Here is a 26968-nt window from a genome sequence, read left to right on the forward strand (position 1 = left end):
GAGTTATATGGTGCAATAGGAGGAGTTATAGGGAGGGTTATATGGTACAATAGGAGTTATAGGGAGGGTTATATGGTGCAATAGGAGGAGATATAGGGAGGGTTATAAGGTGCAATATGAGGAGATATAGGGAAGATTATATGGTGCAATAGGAGTTATAGGGAGGTTATATGTGCAATAGGAGGAGTTATAGGGAGGGTTATATGGTGCAATAGGAGGAGTTATAGGGAGGGTTATATGGTACAATAGGAGGAGTTATAGGGAGGGTTATATGGTGCAATAGGAGGAGTTATAGGGAGGGTTATGTGGTGCAATAGGAGGAGTTATAGGGAGGGTTATATGGTACAATAGGAGAGTTTTAGGGAGGGTTATATGGTACAATAGGAGGAGTTATAGGGAGGGTTATATGGTGCAATAGGAGGAGATATAGGGAGGGTTATATGGTGTAATAGGAGGTGTTATAGGGAGTGTTATATGGTACAACAGGAGGAGTTATAGGGAGGGTTATATGGTACAATAGGAGTTATAGGGAGGGTTATATGGTGCAATAGGAGGAGATATAGGGAGGGTTATAAGGTGCAATATGAGGAGATATAGGGAAGATTATATGGTGCAATAGGAGTTATAGGGAGGTTATATGTGCAATAGGAGGAGTTATAGGGAGGGTTATATGGTGCAATAGGAGGAGTTATAGGGAGGGTTATATGGTGCAATAGGAGGAGATATAGGGAGGGTTATATGGTGTAATAGGAGGAGTTATAGGGAGGGTTATATGGTACAATAGGAGGAGTTATAGGGAGGGTTATATGGTGCAATAGGAGGAGTTATAGGGAGGGTTATGTGGTGCAATAGGAGGAGTTATAGGGAGGGTTATATGGTACAATAGGAGAGTTTTAGGGAGGGTTATATGGTGTAATAGGAGGTGTTATAGGGAGAGTTATATGGTGCAATAGGAGGAGTTATAGGGAGGGTTATATGGTACAATAGGAGAGTTTTAGGGAGGGTTATAAGGTGCAATATGAGGAGTTATAGGGAGGGTTATATGGTACAATAGGAGTTATAGGGAGGTTATATGTGCAATAGGAGGAGTTATAGGGAGGGTTATATGGTGCAATAGGAGAGTTTTAGGGAGGGTTATATGGTGCAATAGGAGGAGATATAGAGGGGTTATATGGTGCAATAGGAGGAGTTATAGGGAGAGTTATATGGTACAATAGGAGGTGTTATAGGGAGGGTTATATGGTGCAATAGGAGGAGTTATAGGGAGAGTTATATGGTGCAATAGGAGCAGTTATAGGGAGGGTTATATGGTGCAATAGGAGGAGTTATAGGGAGGGTTATATGGTGCAATAGGAGTTATAGGGAGGTTATATGTGCAATAGGAGGAGTTATAGGGAAGATTATATGGTGCAATAGGAGTTATAGGGAGGTTATATGTGCAATAGGAGGAGTTATAGGGAGGGTTATATGGTGCAATAGGAGGAGTTATAGGGAGGATTATATGGTACAATAGGAGGAGTTATAGGGAGGGTTATATGGTGCAATAGGAGGAGTTATAGGGAGGGTTATGTGGTGCAATAGGAGGAGTTATAGGGAGGGTTATATGGTACAATAGGAGAGTTTTAGGGAGGGTTATATGGTACAATAGGAGGAGTTATAGGGAGGGTTATATGGTGCAATAGGAGGAGATATAGGGAGGGTTATATGGTGTAATAGGAGGTGTTATAGGGAGAGTTATATGGTGCAATAGGAGGAGTTATAGGGAGGGTTATATGGTACAATAGGAGAGTTTTAGGGAGGGTTATAAGGTGCAATATGAGGAGTTATAGGGAGGGTTATATGGTACAATAGGAGTTATAGGGAGGTTATATGTGCAATAGGAGGAGTTATAGGGAGGGTTATATGGTGCAATAGGAGAGTTTTAGGGAGGGTTATATGGTGCAATAGGAGGAGTTATAGGGAGGGTTATATGGTGCAATAGGAGAGTTTTAGGGAGGGTTATATGTACAATAGGAGAGTTTTAGGGAGGGTTATATGGTGCAACAGGAGGAGTTATAGGGAGGGTTATATGGTGCAATAGGAGAGTTTTAGGGAGGGTTATATGGTGCAATAGGAGAGTTTTAGGGAGGGTTATATGGTGCAATAGGAGAGTTTTAGGGAGGGTTATATGGTGCAATAGGAGGAGTTATAGGGAGGGTTATATGGTGCAATAGGAGAGTTTTAGGGAGGGTTATATGGTGCAATAGGAGGAGTTTTAGGGAGGGTTATATGGTGCAATAGGAGAGTTTTAGGGAGGGTTATATGGTGCAATAGGAGGAGTTATAGGGAGGGTTATATGGTGCAATAGGAGGAGATATAGGGAGGGTTATATGGTGTAATAGGAGGAGTTATAGGGAGAGTTATATGGTGCAATAGGAGGAGTTATAGGGAGGGTTATATGGTGCAATAGGAGGAGTTATAGGGAGGGTTATGTGGTGCAATAGGAGGAGTTATAGGGAGGGTTATATGGTACAATAGGAGGAGTTATAGGGAGGGTTATATGGTGCAATAGGAGGAGATATAGGGAGGGTTATATGGTGTAATAGGAGGAGTTATAGGGAGAGTTATATGGTGCAATAGGAGGAGTTATAGGGAGGGTTATATGGTGCAATAGGAGGAGATATAGAGGGGTTATATGGTGCAATAGGAGGAGTTATAGGGAGATTTATATGGTGCAATAGGAGGAGTTATAGGGAGGGTTATATGGTGCAATAGGAGGAGTTATAGGGAGGGTTATGTGGTGCAATAGGAGGAGATATAGGGAGGGTTATATGGTGTAATAGGAGGAGTTATAGGGAGAGTTATATGGTGCAATAGGAGGAGTTATAGGGAGGGTTATATGGTGCAATAGGAGGAGTTATAGGGAGGGTTATGTGGTGCAATAGGAGGAGTTATAGGGAGGGTTATATGGTACAATAGGAGGAGTTATAGGGAGGGTTATATGGTGCAATAGGAGGAGATATAGGGAGGGTTATATGGTGTAATAGGAGGAGTTATAGGGAGAGTTATATGGTGCAATAGGAGGAGTTATAGGGAGGGTTATATGGTGCAATAGGAGGAGATATATAGGGGTTATATGGTGCAATAGGAGGAGTTATAGGGAGATTTATATGGTGCAATAGGAGGAGATATAGAGGGGTTATATGGTGCAATAGGAGGAGTTATAGGGAGAGTTATATGGTACAATAGGAGGTGTTATAGGGAGGGTTATATGGTGCAATAGGAGGAGTTATAGGGAGAGTTATATGGTGCAATAGGAGCAGTTATAGGGAGGGTTATATGGTGCAATAGGAGGAGTTATAGGGAGGGTTATATGGTGCAATAGGAGTTATAGGGAGGTTATATGTGCAATAGGAGGAGTTATAGGGAAGATTATATGGTGCAATAGGAGTTATAGGGAGGTTATATGTGCAATAGGAGGAGTTATAGGGAGGGTTATATGGTGCAATAGGAGGAGTTATAGGGAGGGTTATATGGTACAATAGGAGGAGTTATAGGGAGGGTTATATGGTGCAATAGGAGGAGTTATAGGGAGGGTTATGTGGTGCAATAGGAGGAGTTATAGGGAGGGTTATATGGTACAATAGGAGAGTTTTAGGGAGGGTTATATGGTACAATAGGAGGAGTTATAGGGAGGGTTATATGGTGCAATAGGAGGAGATATAGTGAGGGTTATATGGTGTAATAGGAGGTGTTATAGGGAGAGTTATATGGTGCAATAGGAGGAGTTATAGGGAGGGTTCTATGGTACAATAGGAGAGTTTTAGGGAGGGTTATAAGGTGCAATATGAGGAGTTATAGGGAGGGTTATATGGTACAATAGGAGTTATAGGGAGGTTATATGTGCAATAGGAGGAGTTATAGGGAGGGTTATATGGTGCAATAGGAGAGTTTTAGGGAGGGTTATATGGTGCAATAGGAGACTTTTAGGGAGGGTTATATGGTGCAATAGGAGAGTTTTAGGGAGGGTTATATGGTGCAATAGGATTGTTTTAGGGAGGGTTATATGGTACAATAGGAGAGTTTTAGGGAGGGTTATATGGTACAATAGGAGAGTTTTAGGGAGGGTTATATGGTGCAATAGGAGGAGATATAGGGAAGATTATATGGTGCAATAGGAGTTATAGGGAGGTTATATGTGCAATAGGAGGAGTTATAGGGAGGGTTATATGGTGCAATAGGAGGAGTTATAGGGAGGGTTATATGGTGCAATAGGAGGAGATATAGGGAGGGTTATATGGTGTAATAGGAGGAGTTATAGGGAGAGTTATATGGTGCAATAGGAGGAGTTATAGGGAGGGTTATATGGTGCAATAGGAGGAGTTATAGGGAGGGTTATGTGGTGCAATAGGAGGAGTTATAGGGAGGGTTATATGGTACAATAGGAGGAGTTATAGGGAGGGTTATATGGTGCAATAGGAGGAGATATAGGGAGGGTTATATGGTGTAATAGGAGGAGTTATAGGGAGAGTTATATGGTGCAATAGGAGGAGTTATAGGGAGGGTTATATGGTGCAATAGGAGGAGATATAGAGGGGTTATATGGTGCAATAGGAGGAGTTATAGGGAGATTTATATGGTGCAATAGGAGGAGATATAGAGGGGTTATATGGTGCAATAGGAGGAGTTATAGGGAGAGTTATATGGTACAATAGGAGGTGTTATAGGGAGGGTTATATGGTGCAATAGGAGGAGTTATAGGGAGAGTTATATGGTGCAATAGGAGCAGTTATAGGGAGGGTTATATGGTGCAATAGGAGGAGTTATAGGGAGGGTTATATGGTGCAATAGGAGTTATAGGGAGGTTATATGTGCAATAGGAGGAGTTATAGGGAAGATTATATGGTGCAATAGGAGTTATAGGGAGGTTATATGTGCAATAGGAGGAGTTATAGGGAGGGTTATATGGTGCAATAGGAGGAGTTATAGGGAGGGTTATATGGTACAATAGGAGGAGTTATAGGGAGGGTTATATGGTGCAATAGGAGGAGTTATAGGGAGGGTTATGTGGTGCAATAGGAGGAGTTATAGGGAGGGTTATATGGTACAATAGGAGAGTTTTAGGGAGGGTTATATGGTACAATAGGAGGAGTTATAGGGAGGGTTATATGGTGCAATAGGAGGAGATATAGGGAGGGTTATATGGTGTAATAGGAGGTGTTATAGGGAGAGTTATATGGTGCAATAGGAGGAGTTATAGGGAGGGTTATATGGTACAATAGGAGAGTTTTAGGGAGGGTTATAAGGTGCAATATGAGGAGTTATAGGGAGGGTTATATGGTACAATAGGAGTTATAGGGAGGTTATATGTGCAATAGGAGGAGTTATAGGGAGGGTTATATGGTGCAATAGGAGAGTTTTAGGGAGGGTTATATGGTGCAATAGGAGGAGTTATAGGGAGGGTTATATGGTGCAATAGGAGAGTTTTAGGGAGGGTTATATGTACAATAGGAGAGTTTTAGGGAGGGTTATATGGTGCAATAGGAGGAGTTATAGGGAGGGTTATATGGTGCAATAGGAGAGTTTTAGGGAGGGTTATATGGTGCAATAGGAGAGTTTTAGGGAGGGTTATATGGTGCAATAGGAGAGTTTTAGGGAGGGTTATATGGTGCAATAGGAGGAGTTATAGGGAGGGTTATATGGTGCAATAGGAGAGTTTTAGGGAGGGTTATATGGTGCAATAGGAGGAGTTTTAGGGAGGGTTATATGGTGCAATAGGAGAGTTTTAGGGAGGGTTATATGGTGCAATAGGAGGAGTTATAGGGAGGGTTATATGGTGCAATAGGAGAGTTTTAGGGAGGGTTATATGGTGCAATAGGAGGAGTTATAGGGAGGGTTATATGGTGCAATAGGAGTTATAGGGAAGGTTATATGGTGCAATAGGAGAGTTTTAGGGAGGGTTATATGGTGCAATAGGAGGAGTTATAGGGAGGGTTATATGGTGCAATAGGAGAGTTTTAGGGAGGGTTATATGTACAATAGGAGAGTTTTAGGGAGGGTTATATGTACAATAGGAGAGTTTTAGGGAGGGTTATATGGTGCAATAGGAGAGTTTTAGGGAGGGTTATATGTACAATAGGAGAGTTTTAGGGAGGGTTATATGTACAATAGGAGAGTTTTAGGGAGGTTTATATGGTGCAATAGGAGGAGTTATAGGCAGGGTTATATGGTGCAATAGGAGGAGTTATAGGGAGGGTTATATGGTACAATAGGAGGAGTTATAGGGAGGGTTATATGGTGCAATAGGAGAGTTATAGGGAGGGTTATATGGTGCAATAGGAGAGTTTTAGGGAGGGTTATATGGTACAATAGGAGAGTTTTAGGGAGGGTTATATGGTACAATTGGATGAGTTATAGGGAGGGTTATATGTACAATAGGAGAGTTTTAGGGAGGGTTATATGGTACAATAGGAGAGTTTTAGGGAGGGTTATATGGTGCAATAGGAGAGTTTTAGGGAGGGTTATATGGTACAATAGGAGAGTTTTAGGGAGGGTTATATGGTACAATAGGAGAGTTTTAGGGAGGGTTATATGGTGCAATAGGAGAGTTTTAGGGAGGGTTATATGGTGCAATAGGAGAGTTTTAGGGAGGGTTATATGGTGCAATAGGAGAGTTATAGGGAGGGTTATATGGTGCAATAGGAGAGTTTTAGGGAGGGTTATATGGTGCAATAGGAGGAGTTATAGGGAGGGTTATATGTACAATAGGAGAGTTTTAGGGAGGGTTATATGTACAATAGGAGAGTTTTAGGGAGGGTTATATGGTACAATAGGAGAGTTTTAGAGAGGGTTATATGGTGCAATAGGAGAGTTTTAGGGAGGGTTATATGGTACAATAGGAGAGTTTTAGGGAGGGTTATATGGCGCAATAGGAGAGTTTTAGGGAGGGTTATATGGTGCAATAGGAGGAGTTATAGGGAGGGTTATATGGTGCAATAGGAGAGTTTTAGGGAGGGTTATATGGTACAATAGGAGGAGTTATAGGGAGGGTTATATGGTGCAATAGGAGGAGTTATAGGGAAGGTTATATGGTACAATAGGGGAGTTTTAGGGAGGGTTATATGGTGCAATAGGAGGAGTTATAGGGAGGGTTATATGGTGCAATAGGAGGAGTTATAGGGAAGGTTATATGGTGCAATAGGAGAGTTTTAGGGAGGGTTATATGTACAATAGGAGAGTTTTAGGGAGGGTTATATGTACAATAGGAGAGTTTTAGGGAGGGTTATATGGTGCAATAGGAGAGTTTTAGGGAGGGTTATATGTACAATAGGAGAGTTTTAGGGAGGGTTATATGGTACAATTGGATGAGTTATAGGGAGGGTTATATGTACAATAGGAGAGTTTTAGGGAGGGTTATATGGTGCAATAGGAGAGTTTTAGGGAGGGTTATATGTACAATAGGAGAGTTTTAGGGAGGGTTATATGGTGCAATAGGAGAGTTTTAGGGAGGGTTATATGGTACAATAGGAGAGTTTTAGGGAGGGTTATATGGTGCAATAGGAGAGTTTTAGGGAGGGTTATATGGTACAATAGGAGAGTTTTAGGGAGGGTTATATGGTACAATAGGAGAGTTTTAGGGAGGGTTATATGGTGCAATAGGAGAGTTTTAGGGAGGGTTATATGTACAATAGGAGAGTTTTAGGGAGGGTTATATGGTGCAATAGGAGGAGTTATAGGGAGGGTTATATGGTGCAATAGGAGAGTTTTAGAGGAGGGTTATATGGTGCAATAGGAGAGTTTTAGGGAGGGTTATATGGTACAATAGGAGAGTTTTAGGGAGGGTTATATGGTACAATAGGAGAGTTTTAGGGAGGGTTATATGGTACAATAGGAGAGTTTTAGGGAGGGTTATATGGTGCAATAGGAGAGTTTTAGGGAGGGTTATATGTACAATAGTAGAGTTTTAGGGAGGGTTATATGGTGCAATAGGAGGAGTTATAGGGAGGGTTATATGGTGCAATAGGAGAGTTTTAGGGAGGGTTATATGGTACAATAGGAGAGTTTTAGGGAGGGTTATATGGTGCAATAGGAGAGTTTTAGGGAGGGTTATATGGTGCAATAGGATTGTTTTAGGGAGGGTTATATGGTACAATAGGAGAGTTTTAGGGAGGGTTATATGGTACAATAGGAGAGTTTTAGGGAGGGTTATATGGTGCAATAGGAGAGTTTTAGGGAGGGTTATATGGTGCAATAGGAGAGTTTTAGGGAGGGTTATATGGTGCAATAGGAGAGTTTTAGGGAGGGTTATATGTACAATAGGAGAGTTTTAGGGAGGGTTATATGGTACAATAGGAGAGTTTTAGGGAGGGTTATATGGTGCATAATGTACATAAAGTAATGTTCAGTATACGACAGCAATTAATTGCATATTCAGTTTATAAATAAAAACAACTCAACATCAAAGTGCTGTAGTGTTTTATTTTGCACAATAATTAGCAATTTATTACAATTTGTTTAGTTTAATGCTTACTTTATACATGCAACAGCGGCGTGCTGCTAAACATACAGCACCATTTATTTATTATAGCATGCGCCTCACATGTGGCTAATCATCACCCAGGAAACAAGTTACAAGTGCACTCACTGTGTGTAGTATAGTGACTAATACAAATCAGTCATTGGGGTAGATTTATCAAGCAACGGATGCTGCAATCTACCACTGAAGTTTCTGGCCCGCTGGAAACTTAAAGGGACAGTAAACCATAAAAAAAATGTTATATAATTCTGCACATAGTGCAGAATTATATAACATTATAATAGCGCAAACATTGTAAAACCAAATTTCCCCTTTGAATTTAAAAAATAACTGCTGTTTTACAGACCCGCTCTCTGTGATCTTCTGAGCGGGTCTGTTTTTTTCTGTCAGACAGCAGGAGCGAGCTGCACTTAGTGCTATGGCGCGGTCGGGCCGGGCTGTGACTATACAGCTGGCCCGATGCGCTGTTTGAAAAAAACAGACGTGCTCAGAAGATCACAGAGAGCGGGTCTGTAAAACAGCAGTTATTTTTTAAATTCAAAGGGGAAATTTGGTTTTACAATGTTTGCGCTATTATAATGTTATATAATTCTGCACTATGTGCAGAATTATATAACATTTTTTTTTATGGTTTACTGACACTTTAAGAAGCAGCGGCCATAAGACCTCTGCTCCCTAACTCATCCGCCCAATCAGGATGATTGACACCCCCTGCTAGCGGCCGATTGGCTTCTGCAATGTTAAATGCAGACAGCGTATGCTGTCGGCATTTAGCGATGTCGAGCGGACATGATTTGCCACAGCGAATCATGTCAGCCCGCCGCTTGATAATTCAGCCCCATTGTTTGTTCTCATAGTTCTATTCTCAGTAATAAAACAACAAACCCTATGATCAGATCGCACCCTGTTAACACAGCTAATCCTTAGCTAAGCTTTTCACTACAAATAGGCAGCACAGGTTACATTTCAAAGCATCTGAGAATCAGCAGACAGAGTTAACAAATGTTATATTTCTATTTGTTCTTTAGGACACCATTGAAATATTAAGATCTATGTAAGTCATAAACTGTCATCAATCAGACAAAAGTAAAGTCAAAATTAAACTTCTTGGTTTTGATAGAATGTATCATTTTAGGTGACTTTCCAATTTACTTTTATCAATTTTGTATCCTTTGTTAAAGAACAATCCTAGGCGAGCACATGAGCGTGCAGGTGTATTTAGTCATTTGGCCACATTTATACATAGCAGCAAACACTACTACCATAGCCTGATAACGACACGTGCATGCTCCTAAGCTCTTTGTTTTCTTAAAATGTATTTTGAGGTATTTCTGTATAATTTGGAAGTTAATTAGCACAATTAAATGACTATAAGTTAGACAACTGCTTTAAAGCCAATCCAATTGCTTAATATACTTTCCCGGTTACTGATCACACTTTCTGCTATCACCTTCTTGGTGTTGGGACCAATACAATCCCATCAGCTGCCGCACAGGACGATGCTTTGGCCATTATGATGGACAAGTCTGAAACTTGGGAGACAAAAAATAATTTCTACTACATGATTTGTAAAAGGAAGAAAAGCTGTCTGAAGCTGTGGAGTAAGTTATAAAGCAAACCCCAGCATGTAGAGGTGAATACGAGTTTTCGTTAATTTCATAGTTAAACGCGCAATCACTACAGAAAACCGCTCTTTACACACCAGCCCGGGTCAAGTGACTGGGGAGCAATTTCTGGCCATAAACTTCCTGAATGGTCCTCTCTTGTGGTCTTGCAAACGTCAGTGGCCCCCAATACCAAATCCTAAAAATAAAACCGGTTTCCTAGAATTTGGTATAGGAACATGCTCCAAAAACACTGCGCTGGTATTGCTCACAAATATTTGCTGCATGCATTTGTTCTCATTGCAGCGTTGGCACCAAGCTGAGCCATGCAAGGTCATTTGTATTTTCATATTTACATTGCTGATAGTCCAGAGGTTATGAAAACTTATTATTTAAAAAAGTACAAATATACATGTGGTATTTACAAAATAATAATAAAGAATTTTCAGCTTGCTGTAGCATTATAATGTGCTGGGGATGTGACAAGCCTGCATTCTCTCTTACACAAGACATCTAAATCTGAGGCATCTTGTATGTTAATTCTTACACCCACTGTATGAAGGTGGGTGACAGCGCACAAAGCTGCCTTATGTCTTGGGTCAGGACATGTCCAGTGTTTGGATAGGGTCCGGGTTCCCCTTTCCTGCTGATACTCATGGTCAGTGACTCAGCCAGAGGTTTCAGCTCACGAAGAATAAAGATGTTAGGTGACAGCGACAAGAAGATCTGGTTTATGTGCGATGCAGATGTCACTATGTTATTCAGCAATGTATGAAGAGGAGTAATGTCTGTGCCTGACCCTGTGTAAAAGGAAAACGACATAGAATTAAAGCAGATTTGTCTAATAAGCATCCTAACACATAAGTCTGAGCGCGGAAACTAAGCATTGCAATTCTGGTATCTGCTAATAAAGCGATATCTGGGATAGGCAATAGGAAGTCTTTAAGGAGAAGAGGTAAAAACTAATACTGCAAAGGTTTCAGTAATACCCAGAATGTGTATAACTAAGGTTTGTATAGATGGACCGATTTGTTTTATTTGCTAACACACTACATATTTCCTAGCAGGCAACATGTCACTACCTGCAGCTGTCTACCCCTTGGCATTTTGCTTTAGAAGCCTCAGATTATCAATAATACAAGTCCTGACCACCACTCAGACCTCTGCATAACCTTTATTAAATTATGTAGATCAAAGAGGATTTTTACCTTTTAACACCGGAATCAAATGCAGCTTTAGATGTGTCATACAGCACTTCAGATTGTGCAGGTCTCGGCTCAAATTGCACGTGGTTCTGGCGTCAAGATATCCAAGCAGTCGGTTCAGGTCCAGCTGTGGGGAGTGTGAGTATTGGGAGTCAGGCTATGACTACAGCTGATTACCGAAATGCATAAACCATTGGTGCTACTCTCTCCACAGGTGTTTTTTCTATGGGAACTTCCTATCTGGTTTTATCCTTGGATTAATAAAGGTTATATTTTATGGAAGCAAGACATTGTTTCATTTTTTTCTAAGTATTGGGAGTCTGCCTGAGGGGGGCATAGACAAAGCGTACACTTCTAGAAGTGCTGGTTACAACTCCATGAGAGGGATTTATATGCATATTATAAACTTCTGTTTTTGTAAGATACCAGGAGCAATTCAGCTGCATTGTACAAAGCAGCACCAACCCCTAATTCACTGACCGGTTAAATTAATTGAGTGCATTGGTCAGTAGGAAATCCAAAGCACTCTGCAAATGCTGGATTATATCAAACAAAAAGCACAAAGTAGCTCTTGGCAAATAAAAGTATTCCTGAGTTTGCTAGACACTGCTACACTGTGATTGCTAAGTGCAGAGTACACTGCTATTTACATATAGTTTCTCATTAGTCACAACAAATATAAGATACATACGCAAGAGGTATTTATATCTGGGGTGCTCTGAAATTGCAAAAACCTGCAACATTTTGACAATAAAATTAATTTTAAATACTTTCAAATCATTTCTTGTGTATGTAGATTTTTTGAAGTGCTGTGCTTAACTGCTGGTACACACTGTCTGTATAGAAAAGACTATAGATTTTCCTTCAATAAACTTACATAAATATTTTTAGCTATTTTCTAGCCTTCAATCCAAATGTAAATACTGACTATATTTACTTTATGAAATATCAAAATAAATAAGTTATTTGGTTATATATTATGTTTTTAACATCTGTATTTATGAGTGGCTAAAAAACAGCTAATAAATACATATACAAGTATATAAATATTTTTCAAATCCATATAAAATTAAATAGCTTTTTGTGCAAATTTCAGACGCCCACTATTTTAAAAGCAGGCGGGGACAACATAAAGTATAAAGAACACAATTGCAGGAACAACACATTGATACAAAAATAAAATCATAAAATTGCTATTTAAAAAAATAAAAAAAAGCCACAACTAAATTTACCTTTTTACAATCTGCTAGACTGTTGCGTAACATTGCAGTCAACACTAGAGAGTTCTTCTTCAGGTCTGTAAGACTCTAAGGAGACATGTGAGTATGTTTATGAGAGATTTGTTTGTTGCAGAGGCTAAACATTAGCCTAACTCATATTCCAAACCCTAACCCCAACACCCCTAAACTCAGCTCCCAAATCCTAATACACCTAAACTCAGGCTCTTAAACCTCAATCTCCCTAAACCTATTTTCTACCCTAATCACTAGATCATATTCCCCAACTACAGTCTCCTTACCTTAAACATTACTTCTACTCTGCTTACCCCTAACAAGACCAAAACAAAGAGCACCAAGTCTATATTTTACCTCATTGTGAGCCTCGCATCTCTGGACATCCGTCTGTGTCTCTTCCGCTATCTTCACACCAAAATCAATGAGGCTTTGAAGTCCGAGCAGCAGCCCCGCAGTTAGTGTGCGACAGAAGGATTCCTGGGAAGGAAACAGCACATTGAGATATGACACTCACATCTAGTAACCTGATTGTTACAAAGTGTATCCTGCTCCTCTTGGACAGAGACTGTAGATCACAAAATACTGAAGTCCCCCCCCCCCCCCGGCTCCCTGCAGCAGACATCGAAGAGTCACAGCAGCATCATTATAATCTTTATTAAGAGGCAACAACAGGGTTTGCAGATGAAGAGGTTTGAGCCCAGACAGGATATTCAGGTCATCAGCATTGACAAAAACATTCTATCAGAGATTCTCCCCCTAAACAGAATGCAAAGCAGTTGCCACAAACAGATGTCACACCTGTAGACCATGTTCATCCTTTGTGTCCTGGTCAGGAAGGTGCAGGGCGGTTTGTGTCACAACAGACAGGTGCGCGATACTCTGAAGGATTTGCTCTGATGTTTGCTGAGCTTTGTTCCTCGCTTCTGTAACCATAGATGGAATATCCGAGCTGCAGCCCTAAAAAAAAAAAAAAGTCACATTTAGTAGCGGCCCATTAATAAGCAGTTACATCTATAAACAGCTGTAGAGGTTTATCCTATAGTGCCAGAGCAGGGTGTAGACTCTTATAGCCCTCGCTTCTTTCACATGAAGGAGACCCTTATGTAATAGATCAGTCTGATCCCAGAACAGACCAGCTCTAGAATACCACACCATTTATAGGGCTGTTACTTAGAAAAAACAAATGTGCTTTTCTTGTAACTATGATTTTAACAAATTGTTTAATCACACACAAGTTCTCTTATTATCCCTCACCATCTGCAGTAAATTGCAAGTTCTAGTGTGCTTTATAAGACTGTACTGTGCTACACTTGTACAGATATCCAGCCCTCTCGCTACCTGACATCCGGCAGCATTTTGGGCCTCTGTTTATTGACATTTGCGCATTCACCTGAAACATTAACTGTAAATATCCCCCAAGCTTCTTGATGTATAAACGTAAGTCATCAGCAGGTTTGGTTGCATCCTGGCCGTGTTGGAAACAATCCAGCCAATGTTTGCTGAGCATCACCAGCTGCTGAAACGCTGATGTCAGATAGACGCTGTGCTCCTGCGCTGCACGATTAACTGAGAACACTGGAAAAAGTGGTCATGGGGGTCATGAAACTAGCGCATGAAACAATCAAACAAAAACAAAAAGGCAAAGCAGAAGAACATACAGAAACACCAATTAACTTATTTTTATACCGACTTTTATTTTTTGCGGCTATACCATAATGATTAGTAAGATGGTGGAATCTTTACAAATCTGTAAGTGTTCCCAGAATCCATACATACATATATCTCAGTAGGATCAGTGTTTTGTGTCTCACTCACAGACATCTGCATTCTCCTTGTCTTGCTGCTCATATGCCTGGGACAAGGCCAGGACCCCGGAGCACACAGTGTGTACGCTGCTGATCAGGGAATCTGCCGTGCTGCTCTCATCTGCATTACAGCGTCCCAGATAAGCCAGAGACAATCCAATCATTTCCTTACAGATCCCAGGCAGGTGGGACTCAGGGGGGTTCGAGCAGATACTGTTTGATTTACTTAGAAAACTGCTGGATTTGTTCATTAGACCTGGAAAAAGAAAGTGGAAGATGCGAGTGTGTGCAACAACAAAATGAGATCCGCTTAAAAAGTCACTTTAATTGATAGAACCTCAACTTTATTTAAAATTGTTTGCGACGTGTTTCTGACACAGTCATTAGGTCACTTTGTCCTCACATGGGACTGACCCACTAACCCATTAAACAGGCTAGTGTCATTAGGTTACCTGAGCTGTGCCCAGCCTGCAAACTCTGAATAGGATGAACACGTATTTCGTACAAACACCCAGAGATTCTCCTGTTTTTCATTAGGCTCCTACAAAAAGCAGTTCGTATCAGAAATTGGTCATATGGGCGAGCAAGGAAGAAAAAACACTGTCACAAAGTAGCGTTACCTGCGCCTGGAGAAGCTAGACACTGATGAGTTAGACAAGTCCGGCTCCCACTCATCTGCTGGGTCATAAAACACATCCTCGTCCTTGGCATTTCCGTTATTCTGTGTATATAGAAGTGAGTCATGAGCAATCGTGTATCTATAGAAGTGCCCAATCAGGAGGCCTTATAAAAATGGCAGAATCAGATTTACACCACACAGAATCTGCGACTGATAACGGACATCCCTGTAACCCCTCGTCTTACTCCATGCGTCACATTATTGTAGCCCTCCGATTAAATGTCATTGACTTTTTGTTTAAATTTTAAAAAGCACCTGAAATCAACATGCGCAGAGCTTTTGAAAATGAAAAAAAAATCTTCTATCCTGCACAGGCGTTCCTCACCTCATACAGCTCTTTCATGGCAGCGAGTTTATACTCAAATTTCTCCAAACTCCAGAAAGTCACGATTCCCAGCTTGAGATTTCTAACCTGAATCTGGACCGGATTTCCCAGCACGTTTTCTTTATCAGTTACATCATGCCTGGGGAGTAGCAGGGATATTTAGTAAATATCAAGATACAGATAGAGTCCCATATTTGTTGTGCATTTAAAATTGCAAGTTCCTGACCTAGTGAACCAATAATAGATGTGATATCACTAATAAAGCAAATATATATATATATATATATATAAGGAATATATTGCATTGTGGACCAAACCTCTATAGAACTGGAACTATTACAATATATTCACATTTATAGTACATGTATTTTCCAGTAAGTAGTTTTGGAATTAAATGCACAAGTAACAATATATAAGTGCAGAAACATAGCAGAAGCTCCAGTCTGTCAGTCATTATCCCTGTGGTTTCAAATTGATCTTCATGCACTTGAGGTAAAGCGGCACATGCCCCTCTCTGTATACCTGCAGAATGTGGTGTCTTTCTTCAGTTTGCTGCTGATGGTGTTTGCTTCCTGGATCATAACAGACAGTTTCATTGAATTCCATGTTGGATTCACTTAGAAGAAAAAAAAGATTGTGGCTACATCACCTGAAAGTGCACACATCCCAGACGCAAGTATGTATTTACATTACAGTATTCTACACACTGAAAATAAATCACTCCCTCAAATAAAGATTAATTATAAAAACACAATTTATGCTTACCTGATAAATTTATTTCTCTTGTGGTGTATCCAGTCCACGGATCATCCATTACTTGTGGGATATACTCATTCCCAACAGGAAGTTGCAAGAGGACACCCACCGCAGAGCTGTAATATAGCTCCTCCCCTAACTGTCATAGCCAGTCATTCGACCAAAAAACAAGCCGAGAAAGGAGGAACCATAGGGTGTAGTGGTTACTGTAGTTTAAATTTAAAAATTACCTGCCTTAAAATGACAGGGCGGGCCGTGGACTGGATACACCACAAGAGAAATAAATTTATCAGGTAAGCATAAATTGTGTTTTCTCTTGTAAGGTGTATCCAGTCCACAGATCATCCATTACTTGTGGGATACCAATACCAAAGCTAAAGTACACGGATGAAGGGAGGGACAAGGCAGGAACTTAAATGGAAGGAACCACTGCCTGTAAAACCTCTCTCCCAAATATAGCCTCCGAAGAAGCAAAAGTATCAAATTTGTAAAATTTTGAAAAAGTATGAAGCAAAGACCAAGTCGCCGCCTTGCAAATCTGTTCAACAGAAGCCTCATTTTTAAAGGCCCAAGTGGAAGCCACAGCTCTAGTGGAATGAGCTGTAATCCTTTCAGGAGGCTGCTGTCCAGCAGTCTCATAGGCTAAGCGGATTAATCTTCTTAGCCAAAAAGAAAAAGAGATTGCCAAAGCCTTTTGACCTCTCCTCTGTCCAGAGTAGACAACAAACAAAGCAGATGTTTGACGAAAATCTTTAGTAGCTTGTAAGTAAAACTTTAAAGCACAGACCACGTCCAGATTGTGCAACACAAGAATGGAACCACAATCTCTTGATTGATATTCTTGTTAGATACCACCTTAGGTAAGAACCCAGGTTTGGTACGCAGGACTACCTTATCCGTATGAAAAATCAGATAAGGAGAATCACATTGTAAGGCAGATAGCTCAGAGACTCTACGAGCCGAGGAAATAGCTCCCAAAAAAAAAAAAAAAAAAAAGAACTTTCCAAGATAAAAGTTTGATATCTATGGAATGAAGAGGTTCAAACGGAACTCCTTGAAGAACCTTAAGAACCAAGTTTAAGCTCCATGGTGGAGCAACAGGTTTAAACACAGGCTTGATTCAAACTAAAGCCTGACAAAATGCCTGAACATCTGGAACATCTGCCAGACGCTAGTGCAAAAGAATAGACAGAGCAAAAATCTGTCCCTTTAAGAAACTAGCTGACAATCCTTTTTCCAAACCTTCTTGGAGAAAAGATAAAATCCTAGGAATCCTGACCTTACTCCATGAGTAACCCTTGGATTCACACCAATAAAGATATCTACGCCATACCTTATGGTAAATTTTCCTGGTGACAGGCTTTCGTGCCTGTATTAAGGTATCAATAACTGACTCGGAGAAGCCACGCTTTGATAAAATCAAGCATTCAATCTCCAGGCAGGCAGTCAGCCTCAGAGAAATTAGATTTGGATGGTTGAAAGGACCCTGAAGTAGAAGGTCCTGTCTCAGAGGCAGAGACCATGGTGGAAAGGATGACATGTCCACTAGATCTGCATACCAGGTCCTGCGTGGCCACGCAGGTGCTATCAGAATCACTGATGCTCTCTCCTGCTTGATCTTGGCAATCAGTCGAGGGAGCAGAGGAAACGGTGGAAACACATAAGCCAGGTTGAAAGACCAGGGCGCTGCTAGAGTATCTATCAGTGTCGCCTTGGGATCCCTGGACCTGGATCCGTAACACGGAAGCTTGGCGTTCTGGCGAGACGCCATGAGATCCAGTTCTGGTTTGCCCCAACGGAGAATCAGTTGTGCAAATACCTCCGGATGGAGTTCCCACTCTCCCGGAAGAAAAGTCTGACGACTTAGAAAATCCGCCTCCCAGTGCTCTACACCTGGGATATGGATAGCTGATAGGTGGCAAGAGTGAATCTCTGCCCAGTGAATTAGTTTTGAAACTTCTAACATCTCTAGGGAACTTCTTGTTCCCCCTCGATGGTTGATGTAAGCTACAGTCGTGATGTTGACCGACTGAAATCTGATGTACCTCAGAGTTGCTAACTGAGGCCAAACCTGAAGAGCCTTGAATATCGCTCTTAGTTCCAGAATATTTATTGGAAGGAGAGACTCCTCCTGAGTCCACGATCCCTGAGCCTTCAGGGAGTTCCAGACTGCACCCCAACCTAGAAGGCTGGCATTTGTTGTTACAATAGTCCAATCTGGCCTGCGAAGGTCATACCTTTGGACAGATGGACCCGAGATAGCCACCAGGGAAGAGGATCCCTGGTCTTTTGGTCCAGATTCAGTTGAGGGGCCAAATCTGTGTAATCCCGCTCCACTGACTGAGCCTGCATAGTTGCAGCGGTCTGAAATGTAAGCGTGCAAACGGCACTATGTCCATTGCCGCTACCATTAAGCCGATTACTTCCATACACTGAGCCACCAAAGGGCGCGGAATGGAATGGAATGAAGAACCCGACAGGAATTTAGAAGCTTTGATAACCTGGACTCCGTCAAGGTAAATTTTCATTTCTACAGAATCTATCAGAGTCCCTAGAAAGGAAACTCTTGTGAGTGGGGATAGAGAACACTTTTCCTCGTTCACTTTCCACCCATGCGACCTCAGAAATGCCAGTACTACGTCCGTATGAGACTTGGCAATTTGGAAGTTTGACGCCTGTATCAGGATGTCGTCTAAATAAGGGGCTACTTCTATGCCCCGCGGCCTTAGGACCGCCAAAATGAGCCTAGAACCTTTGTAAAGATTCTTGGGGCTGTAGCTAATCCAAAGGGAAGAGCTACAACTGGTAATGCCTGTCTTGAAAGGCAAACCTGAGAAACCGATGATGACCTTTGTGTATCGGAATGTGAAGATAAGCATCCTTTAGATCCACTGTAGTCATATATTGACCCTCCTGGATCAGTGGTAGGATGGTACGAATAGTTTCCATCTTGAACGACGGAACTTTGAGGAATTTGTTTAAGATCTTTAGATCCAAAATCGGTCTGAAGGTTCCCTCTTTTTTGGGAACCACAAACAGATTTGAGTAAAAACCCTGTTCCTGTTCCTCCTTTGGAACTGGATGGATCACTCCCATAACTAGGAGGTCTCATACACAGTGTAAGAATGCCTCACTCTTTATCTGGTTTGCAGATAATTGTGAAAGGTGAAATCTCCCTTTTGGGGGGGAAGCTTTGAAGTCCAGAAGATATCCCTGGGATATAATTTCCAACGCCCAGGGATCCTGAACATCTCTTGCCCACGCCTGGGCGAAGAGTGAAAGTCTGCCCCCTACTAGATCCGTTACCGGATAGGGGGTCGTTCCTTCATGCTGTCTTAGAGGCAGCAGCAGGCTTTTTGACCTGCTTACCTTTTTTCCAGTTCTGGTTTGGTCTCCAGACCGTCTTGGATTGAGCAAAAGTTCCCTCTTGTTTATTATTAGAGGAAGTTGATGCCGCACCTGCCTTGAAGTTTCGAAAGGCACGAAAATTAGACTGTTTGGCCCTAGATTTGGACCTGTCCTGAGGAAGGGCACAACCTTTTCCTCCCGTGATATCAGCAATAATCTCCTTCAAACCAGGCCCGAATAGGGTCTGCCCCTTGAAGGGAATGTTAAGTAGCTTAGATTTTAAAGTCACGTCAGCTGACCATGATTTAAGCCATAGCGCTCTGCGCGCCTGTATAGCAAAACCAGAATTCTTAGCCGTTAGTTTATTCAAATGAACAATGGCATCAGAAATAAAATAATTGGCTAGCTTAAGTGCTCTAAGTTTGCCAAGTATGTCATCCAATGGAGTCTCTACCTGTAAAGCCTCTTCCAGAGACTCAAACCAGTACGCCGCAGCAGCAGTGACAGGGGCAATGCATGCAATGGGCTGTAGGATAAAACCTTGTTGAATAAATATTTTCTTAAGGTAACCTTCTAATTTTTTATCCATTGGCTCTAAAAAAGCACAACTGTCCTCGACAGGGATAGTAGTACGCTTTGCTAGAGTAGAAACTGCTCCCTCCACCTTAGGGACTGTCTGCCATAAGTCCCGTGTGGTGGCATCTATTGGAAAACATTTTTCTAAAAATAGGAGGGGAAGAGAACGGCACACCTGGTCTATCCCATTCCTTATTAATAATTTCTGTAAACCTTTTAGGTATTGGAAAAACATCAGTACACACCGGCACTACAAAGCATTTATCCAGTCTACAAAATTTCTCTGGCACTGCAATGGTATCACAGTCATTCAGAGCAGCTAAAACCTCCCTAAGTAACACGCGGAGGTGTTAAAGCTTAAATTTAAATGTAGAAATATTAGAAACAGGTATCTTTCCTGAGTCATTAACATCACCCACTGACTGAAGCTCTCCTTCCTCAGCTTCTGCATATTGTGAGGCAGTATCAGACATGGTTCTTAAAGCGTCAGTATGCTCTGCATTCTCACCCCAGAGCTATCTCGCTAACCTCTAAGTTCAGGTAGTCTGGCTAATACCGCTGACAGTGTATTATCCATGACTGCCGCCATGTCTTGTAAAGTAAACGCTATGGGCGCCCTAGATGTACTTGGCGCCATTTGAGCGTGAGTCCCTTGGGCGGGAGTCAAAGGGTCTGACACGTGGGGAGAGTTAGTCAGCATAACTTTCCCCTCATCAGATTCCTCTGGTGATAATTTTTTTAAAAACAGAATATGATCTTTATTGCATAAAATGAAATCAGTACATTTGCTACACATTCTAAGAGGGGGTTCCACCATGGCTTTTAAACATAATGAACAAGGAGTTTCTTCTATGTCAGACATGTTTATACAGACTAGCAATGAGACTAGCAAGCTTGGAAAACACTTTAAATCAAGTTAACAAGCAAATATAAAAAACGGTACTGTGCCTTTAAGAGAAACAAATTTTGTCAGAATTTGAAAAACAGTGAAAAAATGCAGTAAATCAAACGAAATTTTTACAGTGTATGTAATAGGCTAGCAGAGCATTGCATCCACTTGCAAATGGATGATTAACCCCTTAGTTCAAAAAACGGATAAAAAAAACGAAATAGACGTTTTTTAACAGTCACAACCAACTGCCACAGCAAGCTGTGGTCCTACCTTCCCCAATAAACGACTTTGGAAAGCCTTTGAGCCCTTTAGAGATGTCCTATAGCATACAGGGGACTCCTGAGGGAAGCTGGATGTCACAGTTTGTAATTTTAACTGCACCAACTGTAACTTTTATACTATAACAGTGGAAAGCCTCAGTAAAACTGTTTCTAGTCAAAATTTAAACCAGCCATGTGGAAAAAACTAGGCCCCAATAAGATTTTATCACCAATGCATATATAAAAATGATTAAACATGCCAGCAAACGTTTATATTGCAATATCATAAGGGTATTACCCCTGGGAGTAAGCATGATACCAGTCGTTATTAAATCACTGTATTCAGACTTAACTTACATTAATCCGGTATCAGCAGCATTTTCTAGTGTTTTCCATCTCTAGAAAAAATTATAACTGCACATACCTGATAGCAGAATAAACTGCACGCCATTCTCTCGCTGAAGTTACCTCATCTGTGTAATCCCCTCAGACATATGTGAGAACAGCAATGGATCTTAGTTACAACCTGCTAAGATCATAGAAACCTCAGGCAGATTCTTCTTCTATTTACTGCCTGAGATAAAATAGCACAACTCCGGTACTATTTAAAAATAACAAACTTTTGATTGAAGAAAATAAACTAACTATATTTAACCACTCTCTCCTACAGCATCCTAGCTTGTTGAGAGTTGCAAGAGAATGACTGGCTATGACAGTTAGGGGAGGAGCTATATTACAGCTCTGCGGTGGGTGTCCTCTTGCAACTTCCTGTTGGGAATGAGTATATCCCACAAGTAATGGATGATCCGTGGACTGGATACACCTTACAAGAGAAAATGTATTTTCTCAGAGGAAGGTTTTTAAATATTATTTGCACTTAGATCCTAAATCACTGCATGAGAGATAGATAGAATATATATATATATATATATATATATATATATATATATATATATATATATATATATATATATATATATATATTATAGATATATATAATATCTATCTATAACAAAGGTTTTTTTTGTTGTTTTATCTCTCTCTCTATATATATTTTATTTTTTTATTATTATTATTATTATCTTTATTTATTTTTTACACGAACATTATCCAGTTTAGAGTGCAGTGCACTTGTGCAGATTTACCTGCTGTATTTCTGTTCCGGTTGTTCCTCTCCTGCTGAAGATTCTGCACCTCTTGAGCTATTTTTTGCTTTTCTTCTTCCAAAGCTTGCAGGATTTTGGCGTAACGAATCTCGTTATCTTCCAAAGCCTTTGCAGAGTAAGTAAAAAAATCATTAGCTGTTTGAGTAGAGGGAAGAAAACATGGTCTAAAAATGACGTCCTACGACCACTGGATAAACTCTTTGAAATCTATGTATTTGGTTTTTGTTGGGTTCTATTGTAGCCAATCGGCTGTTAGGAGAGATGAGACCATTTCATTTACTACCATATAACAAGCACTTGTCGTGCTCTGACGGGCAGAAGCCCCACGCGCACCGTCCTTCCCAGGACAAGCGAATCACTGAGCACTCTTTTCCCTACCTGTTTTTTTGTCATTGTCTCCATCTCCATCCGCCTCTTATTCAGGTGAACCTCCTGCTGCAGGTGCAGCTTCACCTCCTCAAGCTCCAGGATTTTGCTGGTTGCTTTCTGGCTGCTCATTTCCTGCAGCTGCTTGCGTCGGCTTTCTTCTTTCTGGGATAGATATTGAGAAAGTTGAAAAACGTGTCAGGTTGACTTGCGTACAAAAGTATTAATTTCTCTTCAGGCAATAGAGAGTGTGAGAGAAGAAAAAAAATCCCTCCAAGGTCACATTTTGCGAGCGGCCCAGCAGCGAAAGTTAATTAGGAAACCGCACCCTGCAAACACTACACAATGCAGACTGCAAGGTATTGTCAGGGTACCTGTGAAATAACATTGAATAAGCTACAGATGTATCCCAGAATGTAATATTTCATTTTAGCTAATATCTAATTTAATATAAAGGGATCTCCCTACAACCCCTGTCCCCCTCAAAACATATACCTGAACCTTATAACCCCACCGCCGAAAACCGGAACTACCATGGCGTCAAGACCGCTCCACTGCGCAGGTCCAGCCGTAACCATGGTTACCGGAAGCGACGTATCTAAAACAAAAGAATAGTGGCAACAGTTTAAGCATATCAGCAAGACGTCCCCACAATTGGAAGAAACAATGCTGCATTATGTATTTTAAATAAGTGCTCTTTAGATTTAATACTATTGGTAATAGAAGAGGTAAGAGCACTGATGTCAAAAGCAGAGATTGAAATCCAACAATTTGAAGATATACACAAAACAACATTGGAAGCAGATCATGACCAGAATTGGATTGAGAAATTAAACAAACAGATCCAAGAACTTGAGACAGAGTTAACTACTTTTAAAAATTGCAAATAGGATACAGTTACCCAGGACTATAAAGATAAGAGGGTATATAGGTGGCTGCTTGCTGCTGAGGATAGACAGGCACTAATTGATACCAGACCCAGAATACCTTGGTACTATAGACCAAGGAATATTGCTACAGTGGGTACATCTGGCAATTGTTCCGACTCTGACATCCCTACACAATCCCAACAGGGAGGGTATACAGGAGGAGTGACAACTCACTCTAAAACCTTGGGAGGTTCAGGACACATGTCAGGAGAGGGGGTGGCAAGAGGAAGACCCCCCAGGGCAAGGGGACAATAGCACCTGACATTGTTATTAATCTGAGCTCATACCAATTAACAGCTATGAAATCTGCAGTATTAAACAAGGGACTGTCTTTTATACCTACTGCATTTCAGCAGTCTTGACACTTTTATTGACTTACAAAAGTTTTAAAGAAAGTTAAGATTGAAGGAGCATTTTGGGATTACCAAAGGAGAATTTACAGGCTTCAAGCAGAAGAGTCGTTTTGATCCTATTAGCTCTAATCCGAGTATAAAAACGTATACTCGGTCACACAACGGGCAGCTGAGAGTAGTGCACAGCTTAAACCACACTGTCGGAACAATCTATCCAAGGAGGAATGGGGTATATTGGATACCTTGAGTAAGAATAAACAACTAATCTTTAGAGAGGCTGACAAGGGTGGCACATTGGTGGTCATGGACTATACTTATTATCAGAAAGAGGCGTTACATCAAGATACTACCACCTACAAACAACCAGTGACCCTACAAAAGTGTTCAAAACTGAAATTGACATGATATTGGATGAATCTCTAAACGAGACTTGGTTGGATAAGAATGGAGGTAAATTTCATGAAATTTCCACAGATCCCAGTGTTTTATACCTTGTCTAAGGTCCATAAAGATCCGATCGGCCCTCCCGGTAGGCCTATAGTGTCCTCTATATGCTCACTGTTACAGCCCATTGCGTCATTCCTGGACAGTATTCTTCAGCCCATGGTGCGCAACGTGCCGTCCTTTCTGTTAGACTCAATGAGTCTGATCAAAGAAATGAAGACATTTCCGATAATGGAGGAACCCTTGATCCTAGTTACCCTTGATGTGGTAAGTCGCTATACAGTGATACCACATTAATTGGGAATGCAGGCGATTCGTAATCAACTTACGGTACTAGATACCCATATGTGGGACCCACTGATGGGCTAATTCTCGAATTACTACAAACATGCCTGACAAAGAATTACTTCAAATTTGAGACACAGTTTTATTTACAACTGATGTGGAAGGTGATGGGGTCCAATGTGGCCCCATCGTACACCAATTTATATATGGCAAAATTTGAAGAGTTTGGCACCATCCTCTTCCAACACCATCATATAATATATTACAGAAGATATATTGATGATTTGTTTCTCCTATGAGGGGGGCAGAAGAGGAACTACAGAATTGGTTTGAAGTATTGAATAAGGTGGTTCCTTCTCTTCAATTTAAAATGACTTGTAATGTTGAATCGGTGGACTTTTTGGACTTGAGAATTTATGTTAAAGATGGTAGGCTTAATACCACTCTTTTTAGGAAGGAGACCGATAGAAATTCTCTTCTAAATGCCACCAGCTGTCATCCACCATCTTTAAAGAATGCATTACCGGTAGCGCAATTTAAAAGAGTGATACAAAATAAACAATGAAAGGACCAACGCACAGGTATAACTGACTGCGATGAAGGACCGATTCCTCCAACAGGGATACAATGAGAAACATATCCTCAAACACTATAATGCTTTTAAGGAATTGGACCAGGATATGGCTTTAACTTCTTCCAAACAACAGTACAATGATGATAGAATGATTTTCTATCACATCATTTACAGCTGATAAGAAGGCTTTGCCAAATGTAATCAAACAGGAATGGAATATCGTGGAATCGGATGGGAACTTGGCTTTTCAAAAATATGCAGCCTCCAAAAATTGGCTTCCGAAGGGCTAGATCAGTCAGGGATATGCTGGTTAAAGTAGATCCTGTTCAGAGCTATAGGACCACCACTTGGCTTCAACAAGTTAAACCTGGCTGTTACAAGTGTGCTGGGTGCACCACCTGTAATAGTCTACTTAATACAAAGTTTTTTACCCATCCTTCTACAAATAAAGTAACCTGCACGACAGCTTATATTGTTTATTTATTACATTGTCCGTGTGGGTTAGTCTATGTTGGGAAAACTATTGAAGACCTCCGGACTCGTATGGCAAATCATCATACTTCAATTCGTATGGCCATAAAAAAGGGCAAGTCAGAGCAACCTGTTGTCCAACATTTTGCGACGTTTGGTCATGCAGTCTCAGATTTGAGGTACGTTATTATTGACCATATAGATAGGGGCAGTTTGTTACAGCGCGAGTCCAGATGGATATTCAACCTGGGTACATTGGTGCCCAGGGGGTTGAATACCTGGACTGGCATAGCTTTGAGGGAAATGCTAAACTTTAGACGGCTATATCAGCAGTGTACTATTAATATACATGACATATGATGTTGCACTTTACCTAGCATTATTATCTGCATAGCTCTGTAGTTACTTTGTTGCCACAAGTTTTATTTAGGTATATAAATGCAGCAGTTTTTTGTTAGAAGTATGTTGAAAAGTCTTTGACCTTAGTAAAAGTGTATGCTGTTAGGCTTGGATATAGGCCAGTAACTTTTGAGGATTAATTACAGGGATAGCTAGACTGCAATGTATAAATTTAATCTTGATGATATGCTTAAACTGTTGTCACTATTCTTTGTTTTAGATACGTCGCTTGCGGTAACCATGGTTACGGCCGGACCTGCGCAGTGGGTATGTATGTATGTATGTATGTATATATATATATATTTATATTATTTTTATTTTTTTTTCTGCACTCAAAATAACACTATCAAGAGATGTACAAAGATGTGGGCTATATTTATATTGAAAAGGAATGAGATTTCAATCAGCATATTTTAACATAGAACTGATAATATACTAATGTTTGATCTCAAATTGTACATTTTCAATTATATTAAATGGGATATATATGCTGACCAGATAAGTTTATTGATATTGAAAATTAAAGTATATTTAATAAACATTTTAAAAAGTTAGATATTAAACTGTAGCAGTATTGATAGTGAGACTGCATTTCTGGTTATCTGCTGCCCCTTCGTGGATTAAAACTGGTATGACAGCCAAACGAGTTGACTGTTTAAAACATATGCCAATCCAAATAGCCTATGAGATCTTCAGATCACAGAGCGAATCAGAGACAAGCAACCGAGGGCCTATCAAAATCTTGTGGGAATGATTAAAGAGGTGGTTTACCCGATCAAGG

At 40.7% G+C, this 26968-nt stretch overlaps 1 protein-coding gene across 1 annotated transcript in view; it reads right to left on the minus strand.

The window, feature by feature from the left end:
• Positions 1-9089: 9089 nt before the first annotated feature.
• Positions 9090-26968, minus strand: part of KIF14 (kinesin family member 14) — a 48321-nt gene continuing 30442 nt past the window's right edge. Inside the window, exons 17-29 of the mRNA XM_053693812.1 lie at positions 22745-22897; positions 22346-22472; positions 15891-15984; positions 15369-15507; positions 14985-15085; positions 14817-14905; positions 14375-14620; positions 13950-14134; positions 13358-13516; positions 12914-13036; positions 12557-12631; positions 11328-11451; positions 9090-10919 (exon numbers count right to left, since the gene is read on the minus strand). Coding sequence (XP_053549787.1) covers positions 10663-10919; positions 11328-11451; positions 12557-12631; positions 12914-13036; positions 13358-13516; positions 13950-14134; positions 14375-14620; positions 14817-14905; positions 14985-15085; positions 15369-15507; positions 15891-15984; positions 22346-22472; positions 22745-22897 — 1872 coding nt within the window. The 3' untranslated portion in view covers positions 9090-10662. The remainder of the gene's footprint in view (positions 10920-11327; positions 11452-12556; positions 12632-12913; positions 13037-13357; positions 13517-13949; positions 14135-14374; positions 14621-14816; positions 14906-14984; positions 15086-15368; positions 15508-15890; positions 15985-22345; positions 22473-22744; positions 22898-26968) is intronic.

Source organism: Bombina bombina, chromosome 10 (genome assembly GCF_027579735.1).
Source record: "Bombina bombina isolate aBomBom1 chromosome 10, aBomBom1.pri, whole genome shotgun sequence".
Classification (NCBI taxonomy): Eukaryota; Metazoa; Chordata; class Amphibia; order Anura; family Bombinatoridae; genus Bombina; species Bombina bombina.